Below are 19,365 nucleotides of genomic sequence, written 5' to 3'. Positions count from 1 at the left end.
GAAAAGAAAACTTTTTAAAAATGAATTCTTTTTTTTTTGATTCAAACAAAAATCGTAGACCAGAATAATTATCAAAATGACCGCCAATACGACGACGACAAAAACTTTGAAGATGAGCAAAACATCCGGAATGAATGGCTTTTATAGTAATGATGTTGATGATTATAATCATCATAATACGTTTGAATGGCCTTCACCATATTCACCTTCATTATCATCATACGATGATTGGCCGGATATGAATAGTTTTGATTATCCGGAATATGACGACGCTGATGGTGATGATGATGTTGATGATGATTCATTGATATCATCACCATCAATGACAATGGGTAAAGCAGACCTACATCAACAACAAAATTCACATCATAATCCATTTAATGGTCCATTTTCTACAACAGTATCATTGTCATCATCATCGAATCATCATCATGATAAACATCATCATCATCATAATGATCATCATTCGAATATCGATGATGATATCCTTAATAATGAATTTGGCCTAGGTATTGGTCAGAATTCTACAACTAGCCAGAATCGTTTCGTATTGATTATCATCATCATATTCACTATTGTTTTGATAGCATTTTCAACATTATTATCGATTGCAATCGGTTTATGTTTATATCGTCGTAAACGTAATAAATTAATTGAATTACATCAAAGACAATTACAAGAACAGCAACAACAACAACAACAACAGAATCAATCATTATTTGATCAAGGAAAATTGAATGATAATTTCAGTGATGATGATGATGGTAATTGTAATAATGGCAGCGATAATGAAAATAAAATCGATGGTGAAAAGGCGAGAATTCTTGATTCAGGTAAAGTCTTTAATGTTTATTATTTTTTTTTGAGAAAAATTCTCTCATTATTCATGAATCAGGTTTTACGGAAACATTTCCATTGGACGATTATTCTACCGGTGTTTTCATATTGGATACAACCCGTTCCAATACTTCCAATAATAATAATCATCATCATCCAACAGATTCAATTTTATCGAATAATCCAATACATCATCATTATCAACAACAACCAACAAGACATCAAATGATGATTTATCGTGATTTTGTATCATCACCACCATCATCATCAACATCACCGGCAACATCAATGATACAACAACAAACGACAACAATGAATCTTTTAAATCCATTAATTCAACAACAACAACAACAACAACCGCCAATGACTACTGAATTTCTATATCAACCGGCTACTCCGGGTACATCCGGGTTTCTTGATCTTGCTGTCGATCGTGGTAATGTACAACTAATACCATCATCAACATCACCACCATTACCACAATCATCAATGGCATCATATTTAACATTTTCCAATATTGAACAACAACAATCGGGAACAACATCACCATCATTAATGTTGACCACCACCGATACAGCAACATTCAGCAACAATTTAGCCGGTATTAATCATCATCAATCTATTTCAGAAGTCTGAAAACACAAGAATCCAACATACAAGTGTATCACGCAACTAATAATAATAATAATATGGAAATGAACATTACAGTTATGATGCATTCACGATTATTTTACTTTGAAAAGTACCTACAGTCAACATTCTGATTTATAAATCAAGTGGTTGCCGACGCTATCATCATCATTCATAATGAAAAAAAAGGAATTACATCACGCCATCATTACTGAAATGGTGAAGAATTTTATTCTATCATATTTTGTTTGCACAGACAAAAATACTGATGATGATGATGATGATGACGATGATACTTGAAAAATATCATCATCATCACCAACAAGGCCTTTGTGATGATTACGATGATGTTGATGATCATGGTAGGTTTATTTCTAGTTTCATTTAACTTAGTAGTTAATTTTCTTTTCTTCTCTTTTTAGAAACAACAACAATAATGATAATAATAATGAACGATACTGGAAAAAATAAGGTCAAATATAAATAAATTCAATTCTTTATTTTTCTACGATTCTACCAGAAAAAAAACGCTAATTGATATCCTTTTGGGATTTTCTTTTTTGTCGCACCCAAAAAAAAAAATTTTCACCATCCTCATTATTGTCATTGAAATTTTTCATTGTTTCCTGCTGTCTAGTTGATAAAGAAATGGCAAAAAACCAAAATGTACCATATAAAACCAAAAAAAAAGTCAATGTCCATCACAGGCTGAATTTCAGTGACTTGAAATTCCAGTGAATGAATCATGACCATATTATTTGTTGGCAGATGAAGAAAAAAAAAATACCACACTGTATTTCACCAGAAAGACGGAACAAAAAACAGATCAAATCGACTTAAAAATAAAGAAAAACATCAACAACAACAACAACAACAACAAAAAATCAATTAAAAACACATTTCTGTAAATTGAAATCGATTAGCCTAATGTTTGTGTATATAGCAAAATGGGCCAAAATAAAATGAAAACAAACACAACTAATTGATAACAGCAGCCAAAATGAATTTCTGAATAAAAATTTGATTTGATAATAATGAAAATATGACAATTGTGTATCATTACAAAAAAAACCAAACAAAAATTGGCTAATGGAATGAAAAAAACTTAAAACAAAAAAAAATTGAAAAAAATTAAATGAATTCTCTTTAAAAAAACAAAGAAAAAACAATTATTTTTTCAATCGAATAAATCTCATGAGCAATGAATGAATATCGAAATTTTGAAAAATTCATTTTTTTCGCTAAAAAATTGAAACTTTTTTAGCGAAAAAAAAAATTTATCAGTTACACACTTGGTTAACCACCGATTATTTTAGAGTTTTTCTCTCATTCTCTCTATAGAGGGGTAATTTCTGGTCTTTGTTTCTGGTGAAAAATATCACTCTCTGTGTGTTTAGAATGTTTGAATGAATTCTGTGTGATTTTTCCCTTTCTTTTTTCTTTGGAACACAAAAACAAAAATACAAAATATTTATTTCTTTCTCTCATTATGGTATCGCGCGAACTAACTCAAACTTTTTTTTGATTGTTTTTTTTTCTCTCTCTCTCTCTCTCTCTCTCTCTCTCTCTCTCTCTCTCTCTCTCTCTCTCTCTCTCTCTCTCTCTCTCTCTCTCTCTCTCTCTCTCTCTCTCTCTCTCTCTCTCTCTCTCTCTCTCGAAAAAAAAACTTTCGATTCATTGTCACTCTAGAAATATGACACACACACACACACACACACTTGAATGTCGTATGTGTGTATAAATGTTTTCGACCCGAAATATAAAAAAAAACTCATCTACCGAATCTAGAAAAAATTCATTGATATAATAAATGGAAAAAATGAAATGAAATGAATGAATGAAAAAAAAAATCAACGATGCGGCAAAGGTTTTTCTATTTTATTGTTTTTTTTGTTCTCTTTACATCATCTTCATGATGATGATCATTTCAGCTCGACAAGAATCTCATCATCATCATCATCATTGTTGTTGTTGTTATTATTATTATTATTATTATTACGATTGAAATATGGATAATTCTTTTTTGGAATTGTATGTTTGTGAATACCATTTATATTCATTCTCTGTTGGCTAGAAATAGAAGAAAAAAAATATCCAGTGATAAATTCGAGTCAACAACGACAAAAAAAAAAAAAAAACAAACTCCAGTCATTCAGAAAGTGACTATAACACTACTACTTATCTATTATTCCACTTATTACAAGTACATCTTATTATACGAACAGAATGGAAACAGGAAGTATGAAGAATGGTGATCATTTTATGTTTGGATTTTTTTTTTGTTTATCATTTCAATTGTTTTCATATCACACATAAATATATTTACCACTTTCAACACACACACACACACACTGGCATCACACCACGAAGATAAAATAATAATATCATAATCTGATATGATGATGATATGATTAAACAAACATTTAAACACGCACGCACACACACACACACACAGTCAAAGGCAATATGAATTTATTTTTGATTAATGGAATAGTAATTTTCGGTCCATTATGGCATATATATGATTCTGTATAATTTATGAAACAAAATCACGAAACATATTTCTGTTTAAAGTTTCATTCGGATAATTCTGTTTTTTTGTTTTGTTTTGTTTTGTTTTTCAACACATTTATTCATATCGTATGGTTTAGATCAAATATATAGTATAGATAGATTTAAATTGATTTTGTGATTTTTGAAAAATTTTCAATAAAAAAAAATAATGATTTACGTGGCACCATCTATAGTTTGAAAATGAATTCATTCAATTTCATCATCACAAATGGTGATGATGTAACTGAAAGAAAAAATGAAATGAAATGAAACACTTTGTTCGAACATTTAACAAGCAAAAAAAAAAAAAAAAAAAAAAGAAAAGATTAATTATCAACAATGAGCATTAAATTTTCCAAATTGTGATCATGGGTTTATTAGTGGGTCAACAACTGCCGTTCACAATAATAAAGACGATAGTGATGCTGAAAAGAATTTCGATCGAAATTTTGTGGAAAATTAATTGAATGTAATAAATTATCAACACTCTTTTACTTGTACATTGTATATCTTGTTTATTGTTCATTTGTTTTTGCTATATTGATGATGTTGACAAATGTTTTGTCACAATCTCATAATATTTACAATCGAAAAAAGTAAGGAAAATTGAATTATAACAACGAAAATTTATTTCGAATTTCCCAAAACTGAATTAATTTTCATTCAAACTAGAATTTTTTTCCATTTAATATACTGATGATTATACAAGGTCAATTTGGGTTTTTTTCTCTTTCTTTATCCATTTCAAATATTCAAACATTGATTGCAAGCTTCTGTCAGAAAAAATAAAATACATTTCCAAGAAAAATATTAGATTATCAATCAACCATTTTTTTAATTTTTTTTTTTACTTTTCTTCCAATTTCATTTCCAATTAGTAATTCCTGAGAAATTTCTGATATTTTTTTTTTTTAGTTCATCATAGATTGATAGTATGTAGATTAAAAAAAATGTAACGATTTAATTCAGGAGGAAATCCATCCACTTCAATTGAAGTATTGCAAACTTGTGATGATGATATATTTTCATCGTAGTAATTTTCTTGCAATAAGCAATAATTATTCTCATTTTAAAGTATAAATTTTTCAGGTTGTACCAGTACACAATGTTTTTTTTTTGTTTCTTTACATTTACGAACTTGATTTATACCGTTTATTTTTTTTTTAAATTAATATATTCATTGTCATTATATTCATTATTATCGCCAATAGCAATCAACTAAGTCAGATAAAATTTCATGTTTTACTCACACACACACACACACACATACCAAAAAAAAACCTGTTTAGAATATTTTGCTTTCTATGTTTTTTGAAAGGATTCTTATTTATTTGTATATATCGAAAAAAGAAATGCTTGTGTTTGGATCGAATTCTATTGAATTTGAATTATTTTTTTTGGCTTGATTTTATATCCATTCACCATCATCATCATCGTATGAAAATGTCAACGTTTATCATGTTTCGTGTTATTTATTTAATAATTATCATCATAGATTTTATTAATTGTAAACATCATTTATTAAATAAACAAAAATCCAATTGTAATGATCAAAATCTATTGAAATTTGATCGAAATATTATGAAAATAATGACCATAGGTAAAATGGGACGAAAATTTCCAGCCAATATTGATGAAGTACGATCATATTGTCGGTGAGTTTATTGTTTTTATCATGTTTTTTTTTCTAATTATTTGTAATCTATTTAAATCTACACATATATATTGTATATATATAGTGAAACAACTGAAATGACCAGATATGTGGAAAAAGTTACAAATGAATGTTTTTCAATTGAAAATGGTAATATTGCTAAATTGTTTATATTTGGTTTGAAACGTATGACTAGACAAATGTGTTCAAAACGTAAAAATCGTCGTTTAACATTGATGTTGGCAAATGCTGCCTGTCATAATCGAATCGTTTCCAATGATAAATGTTTAGCTATTGTTACTAATCAAACAAAAAATTTAATACCATTAAATATTGGTAAAGATAAAATAAATTTTATGTGTTGGTAAGGTTTTTAAATTTTTTTTTTAAATTTTGAAAATTTAAAATTTTAAAAATTTTTCAAATTCTTTTTCTCATTATTATCTAATCGAATCATCAATATTTATAGCTATTATGTAGAAATGTTACGATGTGAAGAACGTTTCTATAGTCAATTACCGTGTTCACAACAGGAAGGTCGTAATGCATGGATTGATTTAATACGTTCAATGAATGAAGATTCATTAAATTTTGCTTGTGGTGATTATAATGAACAAACGGATCGTTGTGATACAATCAATGAACCAGATTTTAATCGTCGAAATGCATCAATTAAAATAGATAAACGATTTAATTCATTCATGATTGCAGCATTAGAATTATTCGATTCATTAGCCTGAGATTGGATTTTTTTTTTCTTGTCCAAAAAAAACGAATAAATTTTTTTTTTCACACATCCCAATTATTGATAATAAACTTGTTTGAATGCAATAATGGAATTTCGAAATCAAAAAAAAAAAAAAAAAATTGGCAATTTTAAAAGGAAAAAACCGGATCTTTGATAATAAATATTTACTTTGCGTTTAATCAATTCATTTTTCAATTAAAATAATTTCCACTAAATTGTTCTAGCACTTCTCCCTCTCTCTTTCTTTGGTAGATTCAGTAAAAAAAAATATTGAAAAATTTGAAGGTTTAAAATGATCACTTTTTCAGGATGTGTGTGTGTGTGTGTGTTTGTGAATAAAAAAAAAAAAAAAAAAAAAAAAAGAAGAAATGCACACTACACTACCTGTGCGTGTTTGCGTGTGATATCGATCCACAAAAAACATTATCGATGAGAGTTGATTGGAATCAGAGAACATTGATATAAAATCATTGCAAACAACCCTTGAATTATTAAATTTTTTCATACTTGAATCGATATATTTGTGTGTTCGAAAATGAAAATGTTTGGATATGGATCGAATCCGATGAATACAAAATTTTTACATCATATGATTATTGTATTTATGATAATTTCATTCAATTCATCGAATCATCAAACTCAAGCAGCTTGTATTTCGAATGAAACCAAATCAAAATGTTCAATGAAATATGCACAACAAATTGATCTTTATGCATCACGTTTAGCAAACGTTGGTAAACGTGGCCGTTTTCTACCGACAAACAATGCTGAATTGGAACAATTTTGCAAGTATGTTTAAATCATTTTTTTTTCTATTTTTGAAAAATCAATTCAATTTTTAATTTTTTCTATTCTACTTTTATTCATTATTAAGTGAAACAAAAAATATGACAATTTCAATGGAAAATTTTATGAAACAATGCTGTGAACGTGAACTAGGACATGTAGCAAAAATCTATCTATATAGTTTAAGAAAAAATTCAAAATTACTTTGTTCCAAACGTAATAATAAACGTTTAACAATGATAACAAAACTATTTGCCACCGCTCCTTGTATTAATCGACGAATACGTGATTTTCAATGTTTGGCCATATTTAAAAATCAAACTAAACATATAATGCAATATCGTGATGATAAGGAAAAAATTCGTCGTGGTTGTTGGTTAGTGTTTTTTTTTTCGAATGATTTTTTTACAAAAATAAATTTGAATTTAATTTAATGATCATACTACCTACCTTCCATAGTCATTATGGTGATTGGATTGAATGCGAAGAGAAATTCATCAATGATTTACCATGTATCAATAATGATCAACAACGTGAATTTGCTGTTGATCTATTACGATCATCACGTGGTGATACACAAAGATTTTTATGTGGCGATTTTGATGACACATCCGATCAATGTAATCATTTAAAAAAATTGGATCCATTATTATTTGATACAAAAATGCGTATGGATTCACGGCTACAATCATTAGTGTTTATTGGTCTTCATCTACTTGAAACAATTGGAAAGAATACTAAATAATCTATATTATACTTAATGATCATACCATGACCATATATATTATATATATATTTTTTTAGTCATTATTAAGAAAAACAAAAATTGAAATTAAAATCAATTTTTTTTAAATAAAAATTTTTTTTTTGACAATGGAAAAAATCAATGATTACAGAACATCATCATGAATGTTTAATCCATTACTATACAGTAGTATCTCCACTCCCAAAAGGCTGGTTTGTATGCAAGCACGTGTGTTGTTTTATTCTCATTGAAATTGATGATGATTATTATCATAATGATAATTACAGCGGTACATTGTTCTGGTGGTGCGAACATGTATTAATTTAATTGTATATATACAATGGAAGGTGAATAATAAAACAATTCTATGTCGATGGCAATGTCCTTTAAAAAAAAAATAAAGGTGTGTGGTGACGTACAGGTGAAAAATTTTTTTCTCTTATTTTTAAAAATAACATGCACAGATTTTTGCCCTATATGCTTCAGATTCTGTGTCTGTGTGTGTGTGTGTTAAATAAATTTCCATGTATGAATCATCCAATAATAATTCAATTATTGAACTTGATTGTGAATCAATGACTTTTATTTCAAATTGATGAATGATGATGACAAAAACCTTTGAAAAAAGAAAAAAATTTTTAATATTAAGATCATTAACACTAGATTATAGTTTTTCTTAATTTGAATTAAATTGAGGAAAAAAAATTCTTTTTCACACACACACACACACAAAAAAAATATTCCTTGACATTGGTCGAATTTATCCATTTTTAATGATCATGATGAATGAATGACAGTACAATTGTCAGTTTTAATTGTATGTATAATTTGCATTGTAATTTGATTCTTTTTTTTTGCATTATCGTGTTCCAAAACATTCATGGCCAATAATATATCGATATGTATAAAAAAAAAAAATTTATATTTTTTTTTTTTGTACGCTTTCAACGATGATGACGATGATGGCCACGATTTTTTTTTCACTGTTAATTATTTGATTCAACAACAACAACCACCGCATTAGCCATTCATTCATTCATTTGGCTAACATCATTGAATTTCTCTTTTTTCCAATCTTAATCACATACACACACACACACACTTATAATTACCCAATAACAATATCACGAATCTGTCAATACATTTTTGAATTTAATTCAGGATATCATTCTCATCAGATTGCAAAAAAAAAAAAAAAATGAAGGCTATTTTTTTTGTTTACCAAGTGAATATAAAATGATTTTTTTTTGTAATTTTGAAAATTAAAAAAAATTTATTTATTTATTTTTTTTTTTTTTGGAAAGGTCATCGATAATGATAATGATGATTATATACGTGACGAAAAAAAAACAAATTTGTCATATACGATTAATGGTGGTAGTAGTGTGGCGATGATAACGATGATGTTGTTGATGATGTTGGTATATACAGTGTACTTAAATGTCAAAACATTTTCATTTGGTTGTCGTTGATGTTTATTTTATTCTGATGATCATTTTGATTGAATCAACACTTTACATGTCAAAAGATTTTTTTTCTTACATTGACGTTATCATTTTTATTTTATTTTATTTTTTTTTATTTTTTTTTTTTTTGCAAAACAATTTTCTCCCCTTCAGAATTCATTCTGTGTGCATATTTTGAGCATCGTACTAGTACATTTGTTATCGCAAAATAAACAGCATATATAGTGGATGAATAGAATGATTTGATTGAATTTTTGATCATTTTATTTGATTTATTCATTGAATAAAAATTGTTGCTATTACCTGATTTCTTAATTTTTTCAAAATAAAAATTCGTTTTTTCGTTTTTTTTTATTTTTTCATTTAAAAATTGTTCATTCATTTCATATCCAGTTTTCTTTTTTGCATCACTAAATAATAATAAAGTTATATCAATATGAATGTGATTTATCAAAGAAATTTATCATTATCCATTTCGGTCATTATCATTTCAACAATGTCAATGGTGACGATTGCGAAATTTTTGGCCGAAAAACCTGAATGTAATGAAAAACGTGTCAATCAGGTTGATCATTCATCAATTGCTTTGAATATGTTTGGTTCAAATCGTCGATATCCTGTTAAACGTGAAGATGTGAAAAAATTTTGCGAGTAAGTTTTATTGACCTTTTGTAATTTAAATTTTAAATAATAAATTTATCATCAATTGTTTTTTTTAATACAACAGCGATACTGCACGTCATTTAGATAATTTGGATAAATTTACAAAAGAATGTTATACATCCGATGTACAGAATATGGCCAAAATATTTGTCTATAGTAATAAACGTACAATGAAAATGTATTGTGGTAACGTTGGTGGTGGTGGTGGTGGCCGTCGTAAAACAAAACGTTTACAAAAATTATTATCAATTGCACCATGTTTAAATATATATCTACCACAAGATAAATGTTTATCACAATTTATAATGAAAGTTCGTAATCTTGTTCAATATCAGATGAATAGTGAAAAAATCTATCATACTTGTTGGTATGTATTCACATTTGACTAATTTCCAATTTTTTTTCTGGTAAACTCATTTTTTTTATTCAATTTATAATAGCTATTTTGTCGATCTAATGAAATGTTTTGATAATCAATTATCGAAATTATCTTGTGCAACCGAAGAACGTCGTGAAGAATTTGCCAAACTTGTTCGATCATTGAATGGTGATATGATTAATGTTTCTTGTGGTGATTACAATGAACAAACCGATCGTTGTGATTATTTGAAGCCATTAAATCAATTTAAAACCAATGCAAACACTTCACAACGATTATTAGATCCAAAATTACGTTCATTTTTTTTCACAAGTATTGCCATGTTTGAATCGATTGGTAATAATACTGGTAGTACATAATCATTATAATAGAACATTAATGAAATGATGATTCAATGAAATTCTGAAATTTGAATATTTCTGACAACATTATTTGTATTTATTGAAAAAACAACAACAAAAAAAATACTCTACTCATTATTGATCTGTAAATCTATTTCCATAACTATCATTCATATCGCTTTTATTTGAAATTGTTTTTTCTCTATATAAAAGAAAGCCCATAAACAAACATTATATAAAAAAGTAATTGGCGGAATTATTATTATTCTTATAAAATTGATTGATTGATTTTCTGTAAACAATTCAAGGTTGCATACGTAAAGCACCATCCAATCGGATAACCTCACCGTTTAACATTGGATTTTCAATGATTGCCTGTACAAGATGTGCATATTCATCAACATGACCCAAACGTGATGGACATGGAATTGTTGCTGCTAATGCTTTACGAGCTGGTTCAGGTAATGCAGCCAATAATGGTGTATCGAATAAACCGGGTGCAATAGTCATTACACGTATACCATGTGGTGCAAAATCACGTGCCATCGGTAATGTCATAGCAACGATACCACCTTTACTAGCCGAATATGCAATCTGACCGATTTGACCGTCGAATGCAGCAACCGATGCTGTATTGATGATGACACCACGTAAACCATTCACTGGTTCATTTGCACCGATCATACCGGCAGCCAATCGTGATACATTGAATGTACCGATCATATTGATTTCAATAACCATTTGAAATTCATCCAATGAATGTGGTTGATTTTTACGGAAATCATAAGTACGTCGAGCGATGCCAACACCAGCACAATTGACAACGGCATCAAGACGTCCGAATTTTTCTTTACAAGCATCCAATGCTTTTTGTATTTCACTTTCTTCGGTTACACTTGCTGTTATTGGCAATACATTTGGATTATCGTATTTGGATTCTTCGTGATTACGATCCAAAGCTACGACACCTTTTGCACCTTGTCGAATTAAACGATCAACAACACCACGTCCAAGACCTAAACCAAAAAAAGAACAATGACATATATAATTAAAATATTTAGTAATGAATCAGTTAATCACATACCCGATGCACCACCGGTTACTAATGCAACCATTCCTTTAATAGCTTGTACTCCACTCATTTTTATTATTATAATTTTCAATTTCAAAAAGTTTCTCAAAAACAATTCAAGTGAAAATGTTCACAGACAACTGCTCATCAGGGTACATGTATACTATAATAGTATCAATAATAAATGAGAGAATCAATCGCAAATTTGATGATACGAAGATAATTTTTTTTTCTTTAAAAAGTTTTTTTTTATAACAAACATCTGTAGTGCGCGTGGCTTTCAAATGTTATTGGAAATAGAAGCCATAAAGGTCGAAATAGACATTGCAGCTGTGTATGTTTTGCACATGTCACATTGTTATGATCATTGATGATGATGATGATGAGTTCTTTTGGAGAAGACTACGACCACAATTTTTTTTTTAAATTTTTTAATTATAAACGCTGTCCACAGATTTTTAATATTCGATATAAAAATCAAGGAGAAGGAGGAGCCTTAATTTTTTGAATAATAATCACCGCCAATCAATTTAAATTTTTTTTGTTGTTGTTGTTGTTGATTGATTTCAATTATTTCTTTTGTCATTAAATGGAATTCCATGATACATGTTTTTTTTTAAATCATCACCAATGTTATCATTATCAAATGTTTGATTTCTTCTCGTTAATTACTATGGTAACCTATATTGTGTATTAAAAAAAAATTAAATTAAATCATTTTTTATCTTATCTGTTTTTAGAATAATCAGAAAAAAACACCATTTAACATAACTCAATTTCTCTTTAATTAAATTAAATTAGCGGCATCATTGTTTGATTATGTTTCATTTAAAAAAATCATTTAAAGTGATAAAAATAAAAACCAAGTTTAGTCATCATCAATCAATTTATTTAGTCAACAAAAAAATCTACCCACCACTAAATGACAACAACAAAAATAAAAAACACCTTTTTGACAATGAATAGAAAAACTTTTCGTTATCGTCTAACACATCTTCGATCACAACGACAATTCTGGGTTGTTAATGTGGATAAAATGGCAATGAAAGAAGCAAACATAGTATTCAATGATCATTATGTATTTATATCAATGTCTAATCACAGAATTCGTATCCCATTATTGAAGATTGAAGAAATACGTATCGGACAAACAACAGATAACTGGATAACATTTCGTATGAAATTAAAGGGTAAAACAAATAAAACTGAACGTGATGTACAAATGATCGAATTATTGGATATTGAAAATTCACAATCATTTTCATTGATTATCAAACGTGATGATCATCCATTACTATGTTATAGTTGGGATTTCTATACAAAAAATATTCATTTATTTCAACAACTTATAATGGATGAAATGCAGAAAAAGATTGCCAAATGTAAGCAATTACATAGTTTTGAAACTCATCATGAGTAAGTTTCTATAATTTTGTTTTGATTAATAAGATTTTTAAACGATTATTTGTTAGAATGCTAAAATTCTTATATCGACGATATCTAGTCAAAGAAGGCAAAATCCTCATGCACATGATTGACCAAAAAGTGGATGAAGAAGAGACCGTTGCCACCAATCATCGGCGATTACAGCGGCGATTTCAGAAATTTCTTTATCGTTTAAATCTAGATATCGATAAACGTTATTTTCAACTAATTATGGTATGTTGATAATCAATTAGCTTAATCATTAATGATTGTTTGTTTTGGTTTTTCCGTCCGGAAAAAAATAGCGAATAAATGGCCGATTAAAGTCGAAAAATCAATCCGAACTACTCGATCTTATTAATCAATTTGATCGGAGACCATATTTTAATTTTTTATTCAACAAGTACGAATTTTGAATATCTGAATTTTCGTTCAATTTTTTTCGAAAAAAAACTTTTGTCAATTTCATACAACATAGATACTCAATTTCCGGTCGCGATATGATATCTCGTGAAGGATTGAGCCTTTTCTTTATTGAAGAACAAAATGAACGACTCACTGAAGATGAATTAAACGAATTAATGAGTGAATTCAGTGAAGAATTTCAGGGACAGCAATTTATTACGCGTAGAGCATTCTATTACATAATGGAAACACCAAAATGGTCTGAATTATTTGATTATGATCAACGAGAAATTTGTCAGGATATGACAAGACCAATGACCGATTATTTTATTGCATCATCACATAATTCTTATCTAAGTGGTAATCAATTATCATCGGAAAGTAGTTATGAAATGTATCGAAAAATTCTATTAACCGGTTGTCGATGCATAGAAATTGATCTTTGGGATGATGTTGGTAATGGTGGCCTGGGTACGACACGTCCCGTTATCTATCATGGCTATACATTGACAACAAAAATTGAATTACAAGGTGTATTGGAAACGATTAATAGTGTTGCATTTGAAAAATCTGATTATCCATTGATTATATCTATAGAAAATCGTTGTAAACAAACTGAAAATCATCGTTGCATTGCCAATTTAATGCATGCCATTTTCAAAGATCGTTTATACATTGAACCAATTTCGGATGATTGTCTACGATTTCCATCACCAGAACAGATGCGTGGAAAAATTTTTATAAAATGTTCAAAAAATCAATCATTAAATAAACATTTTTTATCAGAAACTGATTTTGATAGACGATTACCATTAGGAATTATGGATATCTATTTGGTATCTGGTGATCGTCGACGTGATCATCTGGAACAAATACAACAGCAAAAATATTCAAAACGTGAACGTCATGAACCAGTTGTTATCATTAAAAATGATGTTGAAGAAGATGATGAAAGTTATCTGGATAAACGATATGGATTTCCTATCATCCGGATACGGCCACCGAATCTTATGAATCAAAGAATCATTTCTAATTATGATGATTTCAATGTTCAAGATGAATACGATGAGGGTGATAATATTATAGCGGCAAAAAGCTCTGTAAGAATCCTGTCACTGATAAAATCTATTGATATTTAATTGATTGATTAATTTTTGTTTCAGGGCCATCATTGGGATGAATCATTTTCATCATTAATTAATTATTTTGAAACAAGAAAATTTCATTCCATGAGTGAATGTCTCAGTGATTGTAAGTTATTTTGTAATCAATTGATTTATAATGTATCAAACTCATTCCTTTTTGTACATTAGTCAAATTTCATCATATGATATCACGTGATGAACGCCAATCATTAGAATTAATAGAATTAAAAGTGGATGAATATCGTGAATTTACAAAAAATCATATGGTACGTGTTTATCCAAGTGGTTGGAGACAAAATTCCAGTAATTATTGGCCATTGGATCATTGGAATTCTGGTGCACAGCTAGTCGCATTAAATTATCAACGTTCTACATTACCAATGTTTCTAAATAATGCATTATTTGCATTAAATGGTCAATGTGGTTATGTGCTGAAACCAACTCATCTTCGTTATGATTCCAATGATGATGATGAATCATTAATGAAACAACAACCATTGATAAAATTACGTGTAAAAGTTTTATGTGGTCAATTTTGGAACACTTTTGACAATATGTTTGCATGTCAAAAAGTACATCTGAAAATTATTATTCGTGTTTATTGTGGCCACCGAAAATATCGTCAAGTAACCGAAAAAAATCATAATGGTTTCAATCCTGTATGGAATGAAACATTTGATTTCCCGATCGATCAACCTGAACTTACATTCGTACATTTTACATTGACAAATCATGATAATTTTTTTGCTCATTATCTCATATCATTCAATGCTATTCGTAAAGGTTATCGTTTTGTACCACTTTATGATAAACATTATCGTTTGATTAGTTTTACAAAATTATTTTTACATATCGATTATTAAAAGTTCATATCATACACAAAGCTTTTTACATAGTTCAAAAAAAAAACATTTTAATTTTTCCAATCAAATTTATTCTAAATCTTCACTACTTTCAGAATGTTTATTTGAATTTTCATCAACATTTGTTTCGAGTTCTGATCGCAATTGTCGTAAACGTTTTTCATCATCATCTTCTGGACGTTCAGTTAGCCATAAACCGGCATCAATACAACGTTTCATATGATATTCAACTTCATCACTATTCATTTGTTCTAATGTTTCTTTCAACATTTGTATATCACGTTTTATGAAACATTCTTGCAATGGTTCTGGCAGTGAATCAAAAACTTCCTGTACATCTAAACCACCTGGACCAATAAGCTTTTCTTCTGGTTTTTCCGATTGTTCCTTTATGGCACGTTCTATACGCATATCAGCTGCTGTTTGTATACGTTTATGAAAATCAGCAATTTCTTGTTCCCATAATTGTTCAAATTTTAGCCAATTTTCACGTGCCTTACTAAAAAATGTTGGCAAACAATCACGTGGATCAGTACCACGTACCGTTTTAGATAGATCAAGAATTAATTGTATCAATACAGCTTGGCGAACAATATGTTCCAATAGGGCTGTACGTTCTTCAATCTTCAATTGAATACACCATAGTGATAGATAATCTAATGAATGTTGGCATACAATATTTGCGTTTTCCAACAAAAATCGCCGTGAATCATCAAAACGTGAATGGAATGCAAAATCACGTATAACTGTTTCATATTGTTCCAAGTGTTTAGCATATTGATCCATTTGTACATCATTTATTTCATCTATATCGTCATCATCACTATTATTAGATTGATGAATTTCATTATTATTTGATTCGATAACATTTCGGTTAATAATTGTTTTACTCCATGAATCATGGCTAATGGTATCAACATTCCATGGTTGTAATCGGTCAATACGTTTCCATTCGGAAAGATCCTGATCAATTTTACATTTATCTTCCAAAATTTTCTCTTTTTCTTTCTTCTTTTCATCGTCATCATCATTATGATTGAATTCGGATAATTTCTTTTCAATTTCTTGTAATCGACCTTCAATATCCATTTTAGTTTGACGATGTTTCTCCATCCGTTCTAGACGGGCCTGATGTCGCCAACGAAATAATGATCCAGTATCAATATTTGGATGTGTATCATCTTCATCATCGGATATTTCAATACGATTCCAACGACTATAATCAACCATTTTTATTTTTATTTTAATTGTTCGACGTGTCACACATACAGAGCAAGAAAGGCAAAAAAAAATTAACGAATAAAATACCGAATCATCGGATATTTCAATAAAACGAGTTTAGAAAATTAAATTTTGAATTTTACAAGAAAAAAAAAGAAAAAAATTTTATTGTTTTTAATATTTTCCCCTATAATATAATTATTATATAGAACATGGTGTGTTGTGTGTGTGTATGTATGTGTGTTTGATGTTTTTTTCTGATTGATGATTTAACACACACAACATACATTGGATTTGCCCGATCGATTATTGTAATTAATAATACCTGTGTGTGTGTGTGTGAATGTAATTCCCTAATTTCAAGAATCCATCGTTTTTGTTTTGTAATCGATGGTAATGATGATGATGGTGAAAATGTTGATACAATTTTCGTTATCTCGATGATATACTATTATTATGGATCCTTTTCATTTGGGAAAAAAAGTTTTTCATTTTTTTTCAGAAATAATGATATCAATTTAATAATAGTTTGAATGAATAAATGATGATGATAATGATGATGAAATGAGCAACCGGAAACATATAGGAAAATTTGTATGTGTGTGTGTGTGTGTGTGTGAAATTGATTGATTGATTTTGTTTCAATGAGGTTGGGCAGACAGAATTTTAGTTTTTGTTTGTTTGTTTGAAAACTAAATATATTATGTTAAATATTGTCTAAAATATATAGAGGCCACAAATTATTATCAATTTAATAGAAAAAAAACAACAATAATAAAAGAAACATAAACAGAAAAATTTACCATTATCATCTGAAACGAAATTAGATTTTAGGCATTAATATCCTCTGTACGTGCGTGCGTGTGTGTGTATGTGTGTTTGTATATTTAATTATTCAGCTGTGTAAAAATTATTTAAATTTTTTTTTTAAACGGAAGTCATATATATTGTCGATGATGATGATAATTATGATCGTAATGAGAAATGAATTGAATGAATTTTTTTTTCTTCATTTGTAATGGAACGGATGATAATGATGTTATGAGCTGATCGAATCGAATCGAATCGAATTCAATCAGATGAATGAATGAACCATAGTAGAATCATTCACTAGATGAATTTTTTTTTTGTGATGATGGCTTATGATGGTGATGGTAGTTGTTGATGAATGAAAATGATGAAATGAAATGAAATTATTCAAATTATTTGTTATTTTTGCGTAAGTGTGTTTGTGGATTTGAAATTACAATAATTATCACTTGAGAATTTTATATTTAAACATTTTTTTTGCCGGTGACATGGTGATTTTCATGTTTTTTTTTGCTTCAAAAAAATTTTTTTCAATAAACAATTTATGCATGATGAATAAATTTTGCATTGGAATTGATGTGTGTGAAATGGAGTGGGTGTGGGTTTTTTTCCCATTTGAATGTCATTCACAATAATTCTGTATGTGTGTTTTTTTTTGCCAAAAGAAATTCAATAAAACATTATGGGCGTATAACAAGATGAATAATAAATTTTTTACTGTTAAAATTCTCTCATTGTATGAATAATAATGATAATCTAATGTGTGTTGTGTGTCTGTAAATATTTTAGATATTTTAAACAAGTGAAAAAAAAATTGACCACAGTGAAACAGAAAAGGATGATTAACTGATTTTCATATAAATATAACAAATGTGTGTGTGTGTGTGTTTGTCACAAGAATTGTTATTGATAAATTCAAATTTTTTCAAGTTATGTTGTCTATAATTTTTATCAATAATGTTTATGATGATATTGAAATTCAATTTATTTGCGAATGATGATGATGATGTTGATGATGTCACAATGTGCATAATTGAATTGGTTGATTATGTGAGATTAAAATTTTTTTTTTTTAAATTTTCAATTAACAATAATTTTGTTTGATTAATTTATGTTCCATAAGCCATGTATATGTATGTGGGTGTTGGTGGTGGTATATTCATTTGGTTATTATTATTATTATTATTAATACATGGATCAATCATCAATGAATATATATGTGCAATGTGTGTCATTCTTATTCATTGATTTATTCCTCTTCTTCTTCTTCTTATTATTATTATTATTAAAATTCAAATAACAACAATGAATGATAATTTTCTTTTCTTTTGATAATTGGTGGAAGGCGTTTATGTTATTATGTCTATACAATGCTGCTTGTGTGTGTGTGTGTGTTTATAATGATTTTGTAATTCATTCACATTACATGAATTACCTTTATATGAAAAATGAAATTAATAAAACAAAACAAAACGAAAAAACACAATAACGTAAAAGAAATTTCAAATGTTTTGTTTTGTATTGTAACAACAACAAGAAGAACGAGAACAATATATTCCAGTAAATAATAATTAATAATAATAATAATGAATGATGATAATGTGATAATAATAATAAAATTG

The 19,365-nt window shown here is 28.3% G+C and overlaps 6 protein-coding genes and 1 pseudogene across 10 annotated transcripts in view; 5 read left to right on the top strand and 2 right to left on the bottom strand.

Annotated features, from left to right (window-relative positions):
• Positions 1-2,275, top strand: part of LOC124491082 (uncharacterized) — a 43,057-nt gene extending 40,782 nt beyond the window's left edge. Inside the window, exons 13-15 of one of the 2 annotated variants that reach the window (XR_012832192.1) lie at positions 59-833; positions 896-1,829; positions 1,890-2,275. Coding sequence is in view for 1 of the 2 variants with exons in the window: in XM_047053690.2 (XP_046909646.2) it covers positions 588-833; positions 896-958; positions 1,001-1,473 (782 nt within the window). In the remaining variant the exon portion in view is untranslated. Of the gene's footprint in view, positions 1-58; positions 834-895; positions 1,830-1,889 lie in introns of those variants that run through there. The other variant, XM_047053690.2, reaches the window with a different exon arrangement.
• Positions 2,276-5,355: 3,080 nt separating this feature from the next.
• On the top strand, positions 5,356-6,598 carry LOC124500420 (uncharacterized). Its single transcript, XM_047064492.2, has 3 exons — positions 5,356-5,675; positions 5,760-6,038; positions 6,144-6,598. Exons 1-3 carry the CDS (start codon positions 5,458-5,460, stop codon positions 6,412-6,414), a joined length of 768 nt encoding a protein of 255 aa, XP_046920448.2. The 5' UTR covers positions 5,356-5,457; the 3' UTR covers positions 6,415-6,598.
• Positions 6,599-6,844: 246 nt separating this feature from the next.
• On the top strand, positions 6,845-8,026 carry LOC124500422 (uncharacterized). Its single transcript, XM_047064493.2, has 3 exons — positions 6,845-7,211; positions 7,297-7,584; positions 7,668-8,026. The coding sequence occupies exons 1-3, from the start codon at positions 6,958-6,960 to the stop codon at positions 7,951-7,953; spliced, it is 828 nt and encodes a 275-aa protein (XP_046920449.1). The 5' UTR covers positions 6,845-6,957; the 3' UTR covers positions 7,954-8,026.
• Positions 8,027-9,324: 1,298 nt separating this feature from the next.
• On the top strand, positions 9,325-11,045 carry LOC124490399 (uncharacterized). Its single transcript, XM_047052884.2, has 3 exons — positions 9,325-10,070; positions 10,147-10,449; positions 10,523-11,045. The coding sequence occupies exons 1-3, from the start codon at positions 9,856-9,858 to the stop codon at positions 10,818-10,820; spliced, it is 816 nt and encodes a 271-aa protein (XP_046908840.2). The 5' UTR covers positions 9,325-9,855; the 3' UTR covers positions 10,821-11,045.
• On the bottom strand, positions 10,957-12,101 carry scu (hydroxysteroid 17-beta dehydrogenase 10). Its single transcript, XM_047052885.2, has 2 exons — positions 11,887-12,101; positions 10,957-11,818 (listed from the first exon to the last, which is right to left on the bottom strand). Exons 1-2 carry the CDS (start codon positions 11,942-11,944, stop codon positions 11,106-11,108), a joined length of 771 nt encoding a protein of 256 aa, XP_046908841.2. The 5' UTR covers positions 11,945-12,101; the 3' UTR covers positions 10,957-11,105.
• Positions 12,102-12,263: 162 nt separating this feature from the next.
• LOC124490397 (1-phosphatidylinositol 4,5-bisphosphate phosphodiesterase zeta-1) lies at positions 12,264-15,732 on the top strand. 4 transcript variants are annotated; one of them, XM_075730182.1, is made up of 7 exons: positions 12,264-12,550; positions 12,615-13,290; positions 13,347-13,533; positions 13,605-13,702; positions 13,778-14,804; positions 14,868-14,955; positions 15,018-15,732. In XM_075730182.1, exons 2-7 carry the CDS (start codon positions 12,797-12,799, stop codon positions 15,710-15,712), a joined length of 2,589 nt encoding a protein of 862 aa, XP_075586297.1. In that variant the 5' UTR covers positions 12,264-12,550; positions 12,615-12,796; the 3' UTR covers positions 15,713-15,732. The 4 variants fall into 4 exon arrangements, with proteins under 4 accessions (XP_075586297.1, XP_075586298.1, XP_075586300.1 ...); XM_075730183.1 differs by having other exon boundaries at positions 12,296-12,550; positions 12,615-13,256; positions 13,379-13,533; XM_075730185.1 differs by having other exon boundaries at positions 12,296-12,550; positions 12,615-13,256.
• Positions 15,733-15,755: 23 nt separating this feature from the next.
• LOC124490398 (hsp90 co-chaperone Cdc37 pseudogene) lies at positions 15,756-19,066 on the bottom strand (annotated as a pseudogene).
• Between the last annotated feature and the right edge of the window lie 299 nt (positions 19,067-19,365).

Source organism: Dermatophagoides farinae, chromosome 4, assembly GCF_024713945.1.
Source record: "Dermatophagoides farinae isolate YC_2012a chromosome 4, ASM2471394v1, whole genome shotgun sequence".
Lineage (NCBI taxonomy): Eukaryota > Metazoa > Arthropoda > Arachnida > Sarcoptiformes > Pyroglyphidae > Dermatophagoides > Dermatophagoides farinae.
This window is presented reverse-complemented; position numbering and strand designations above follow the sequence as displayed.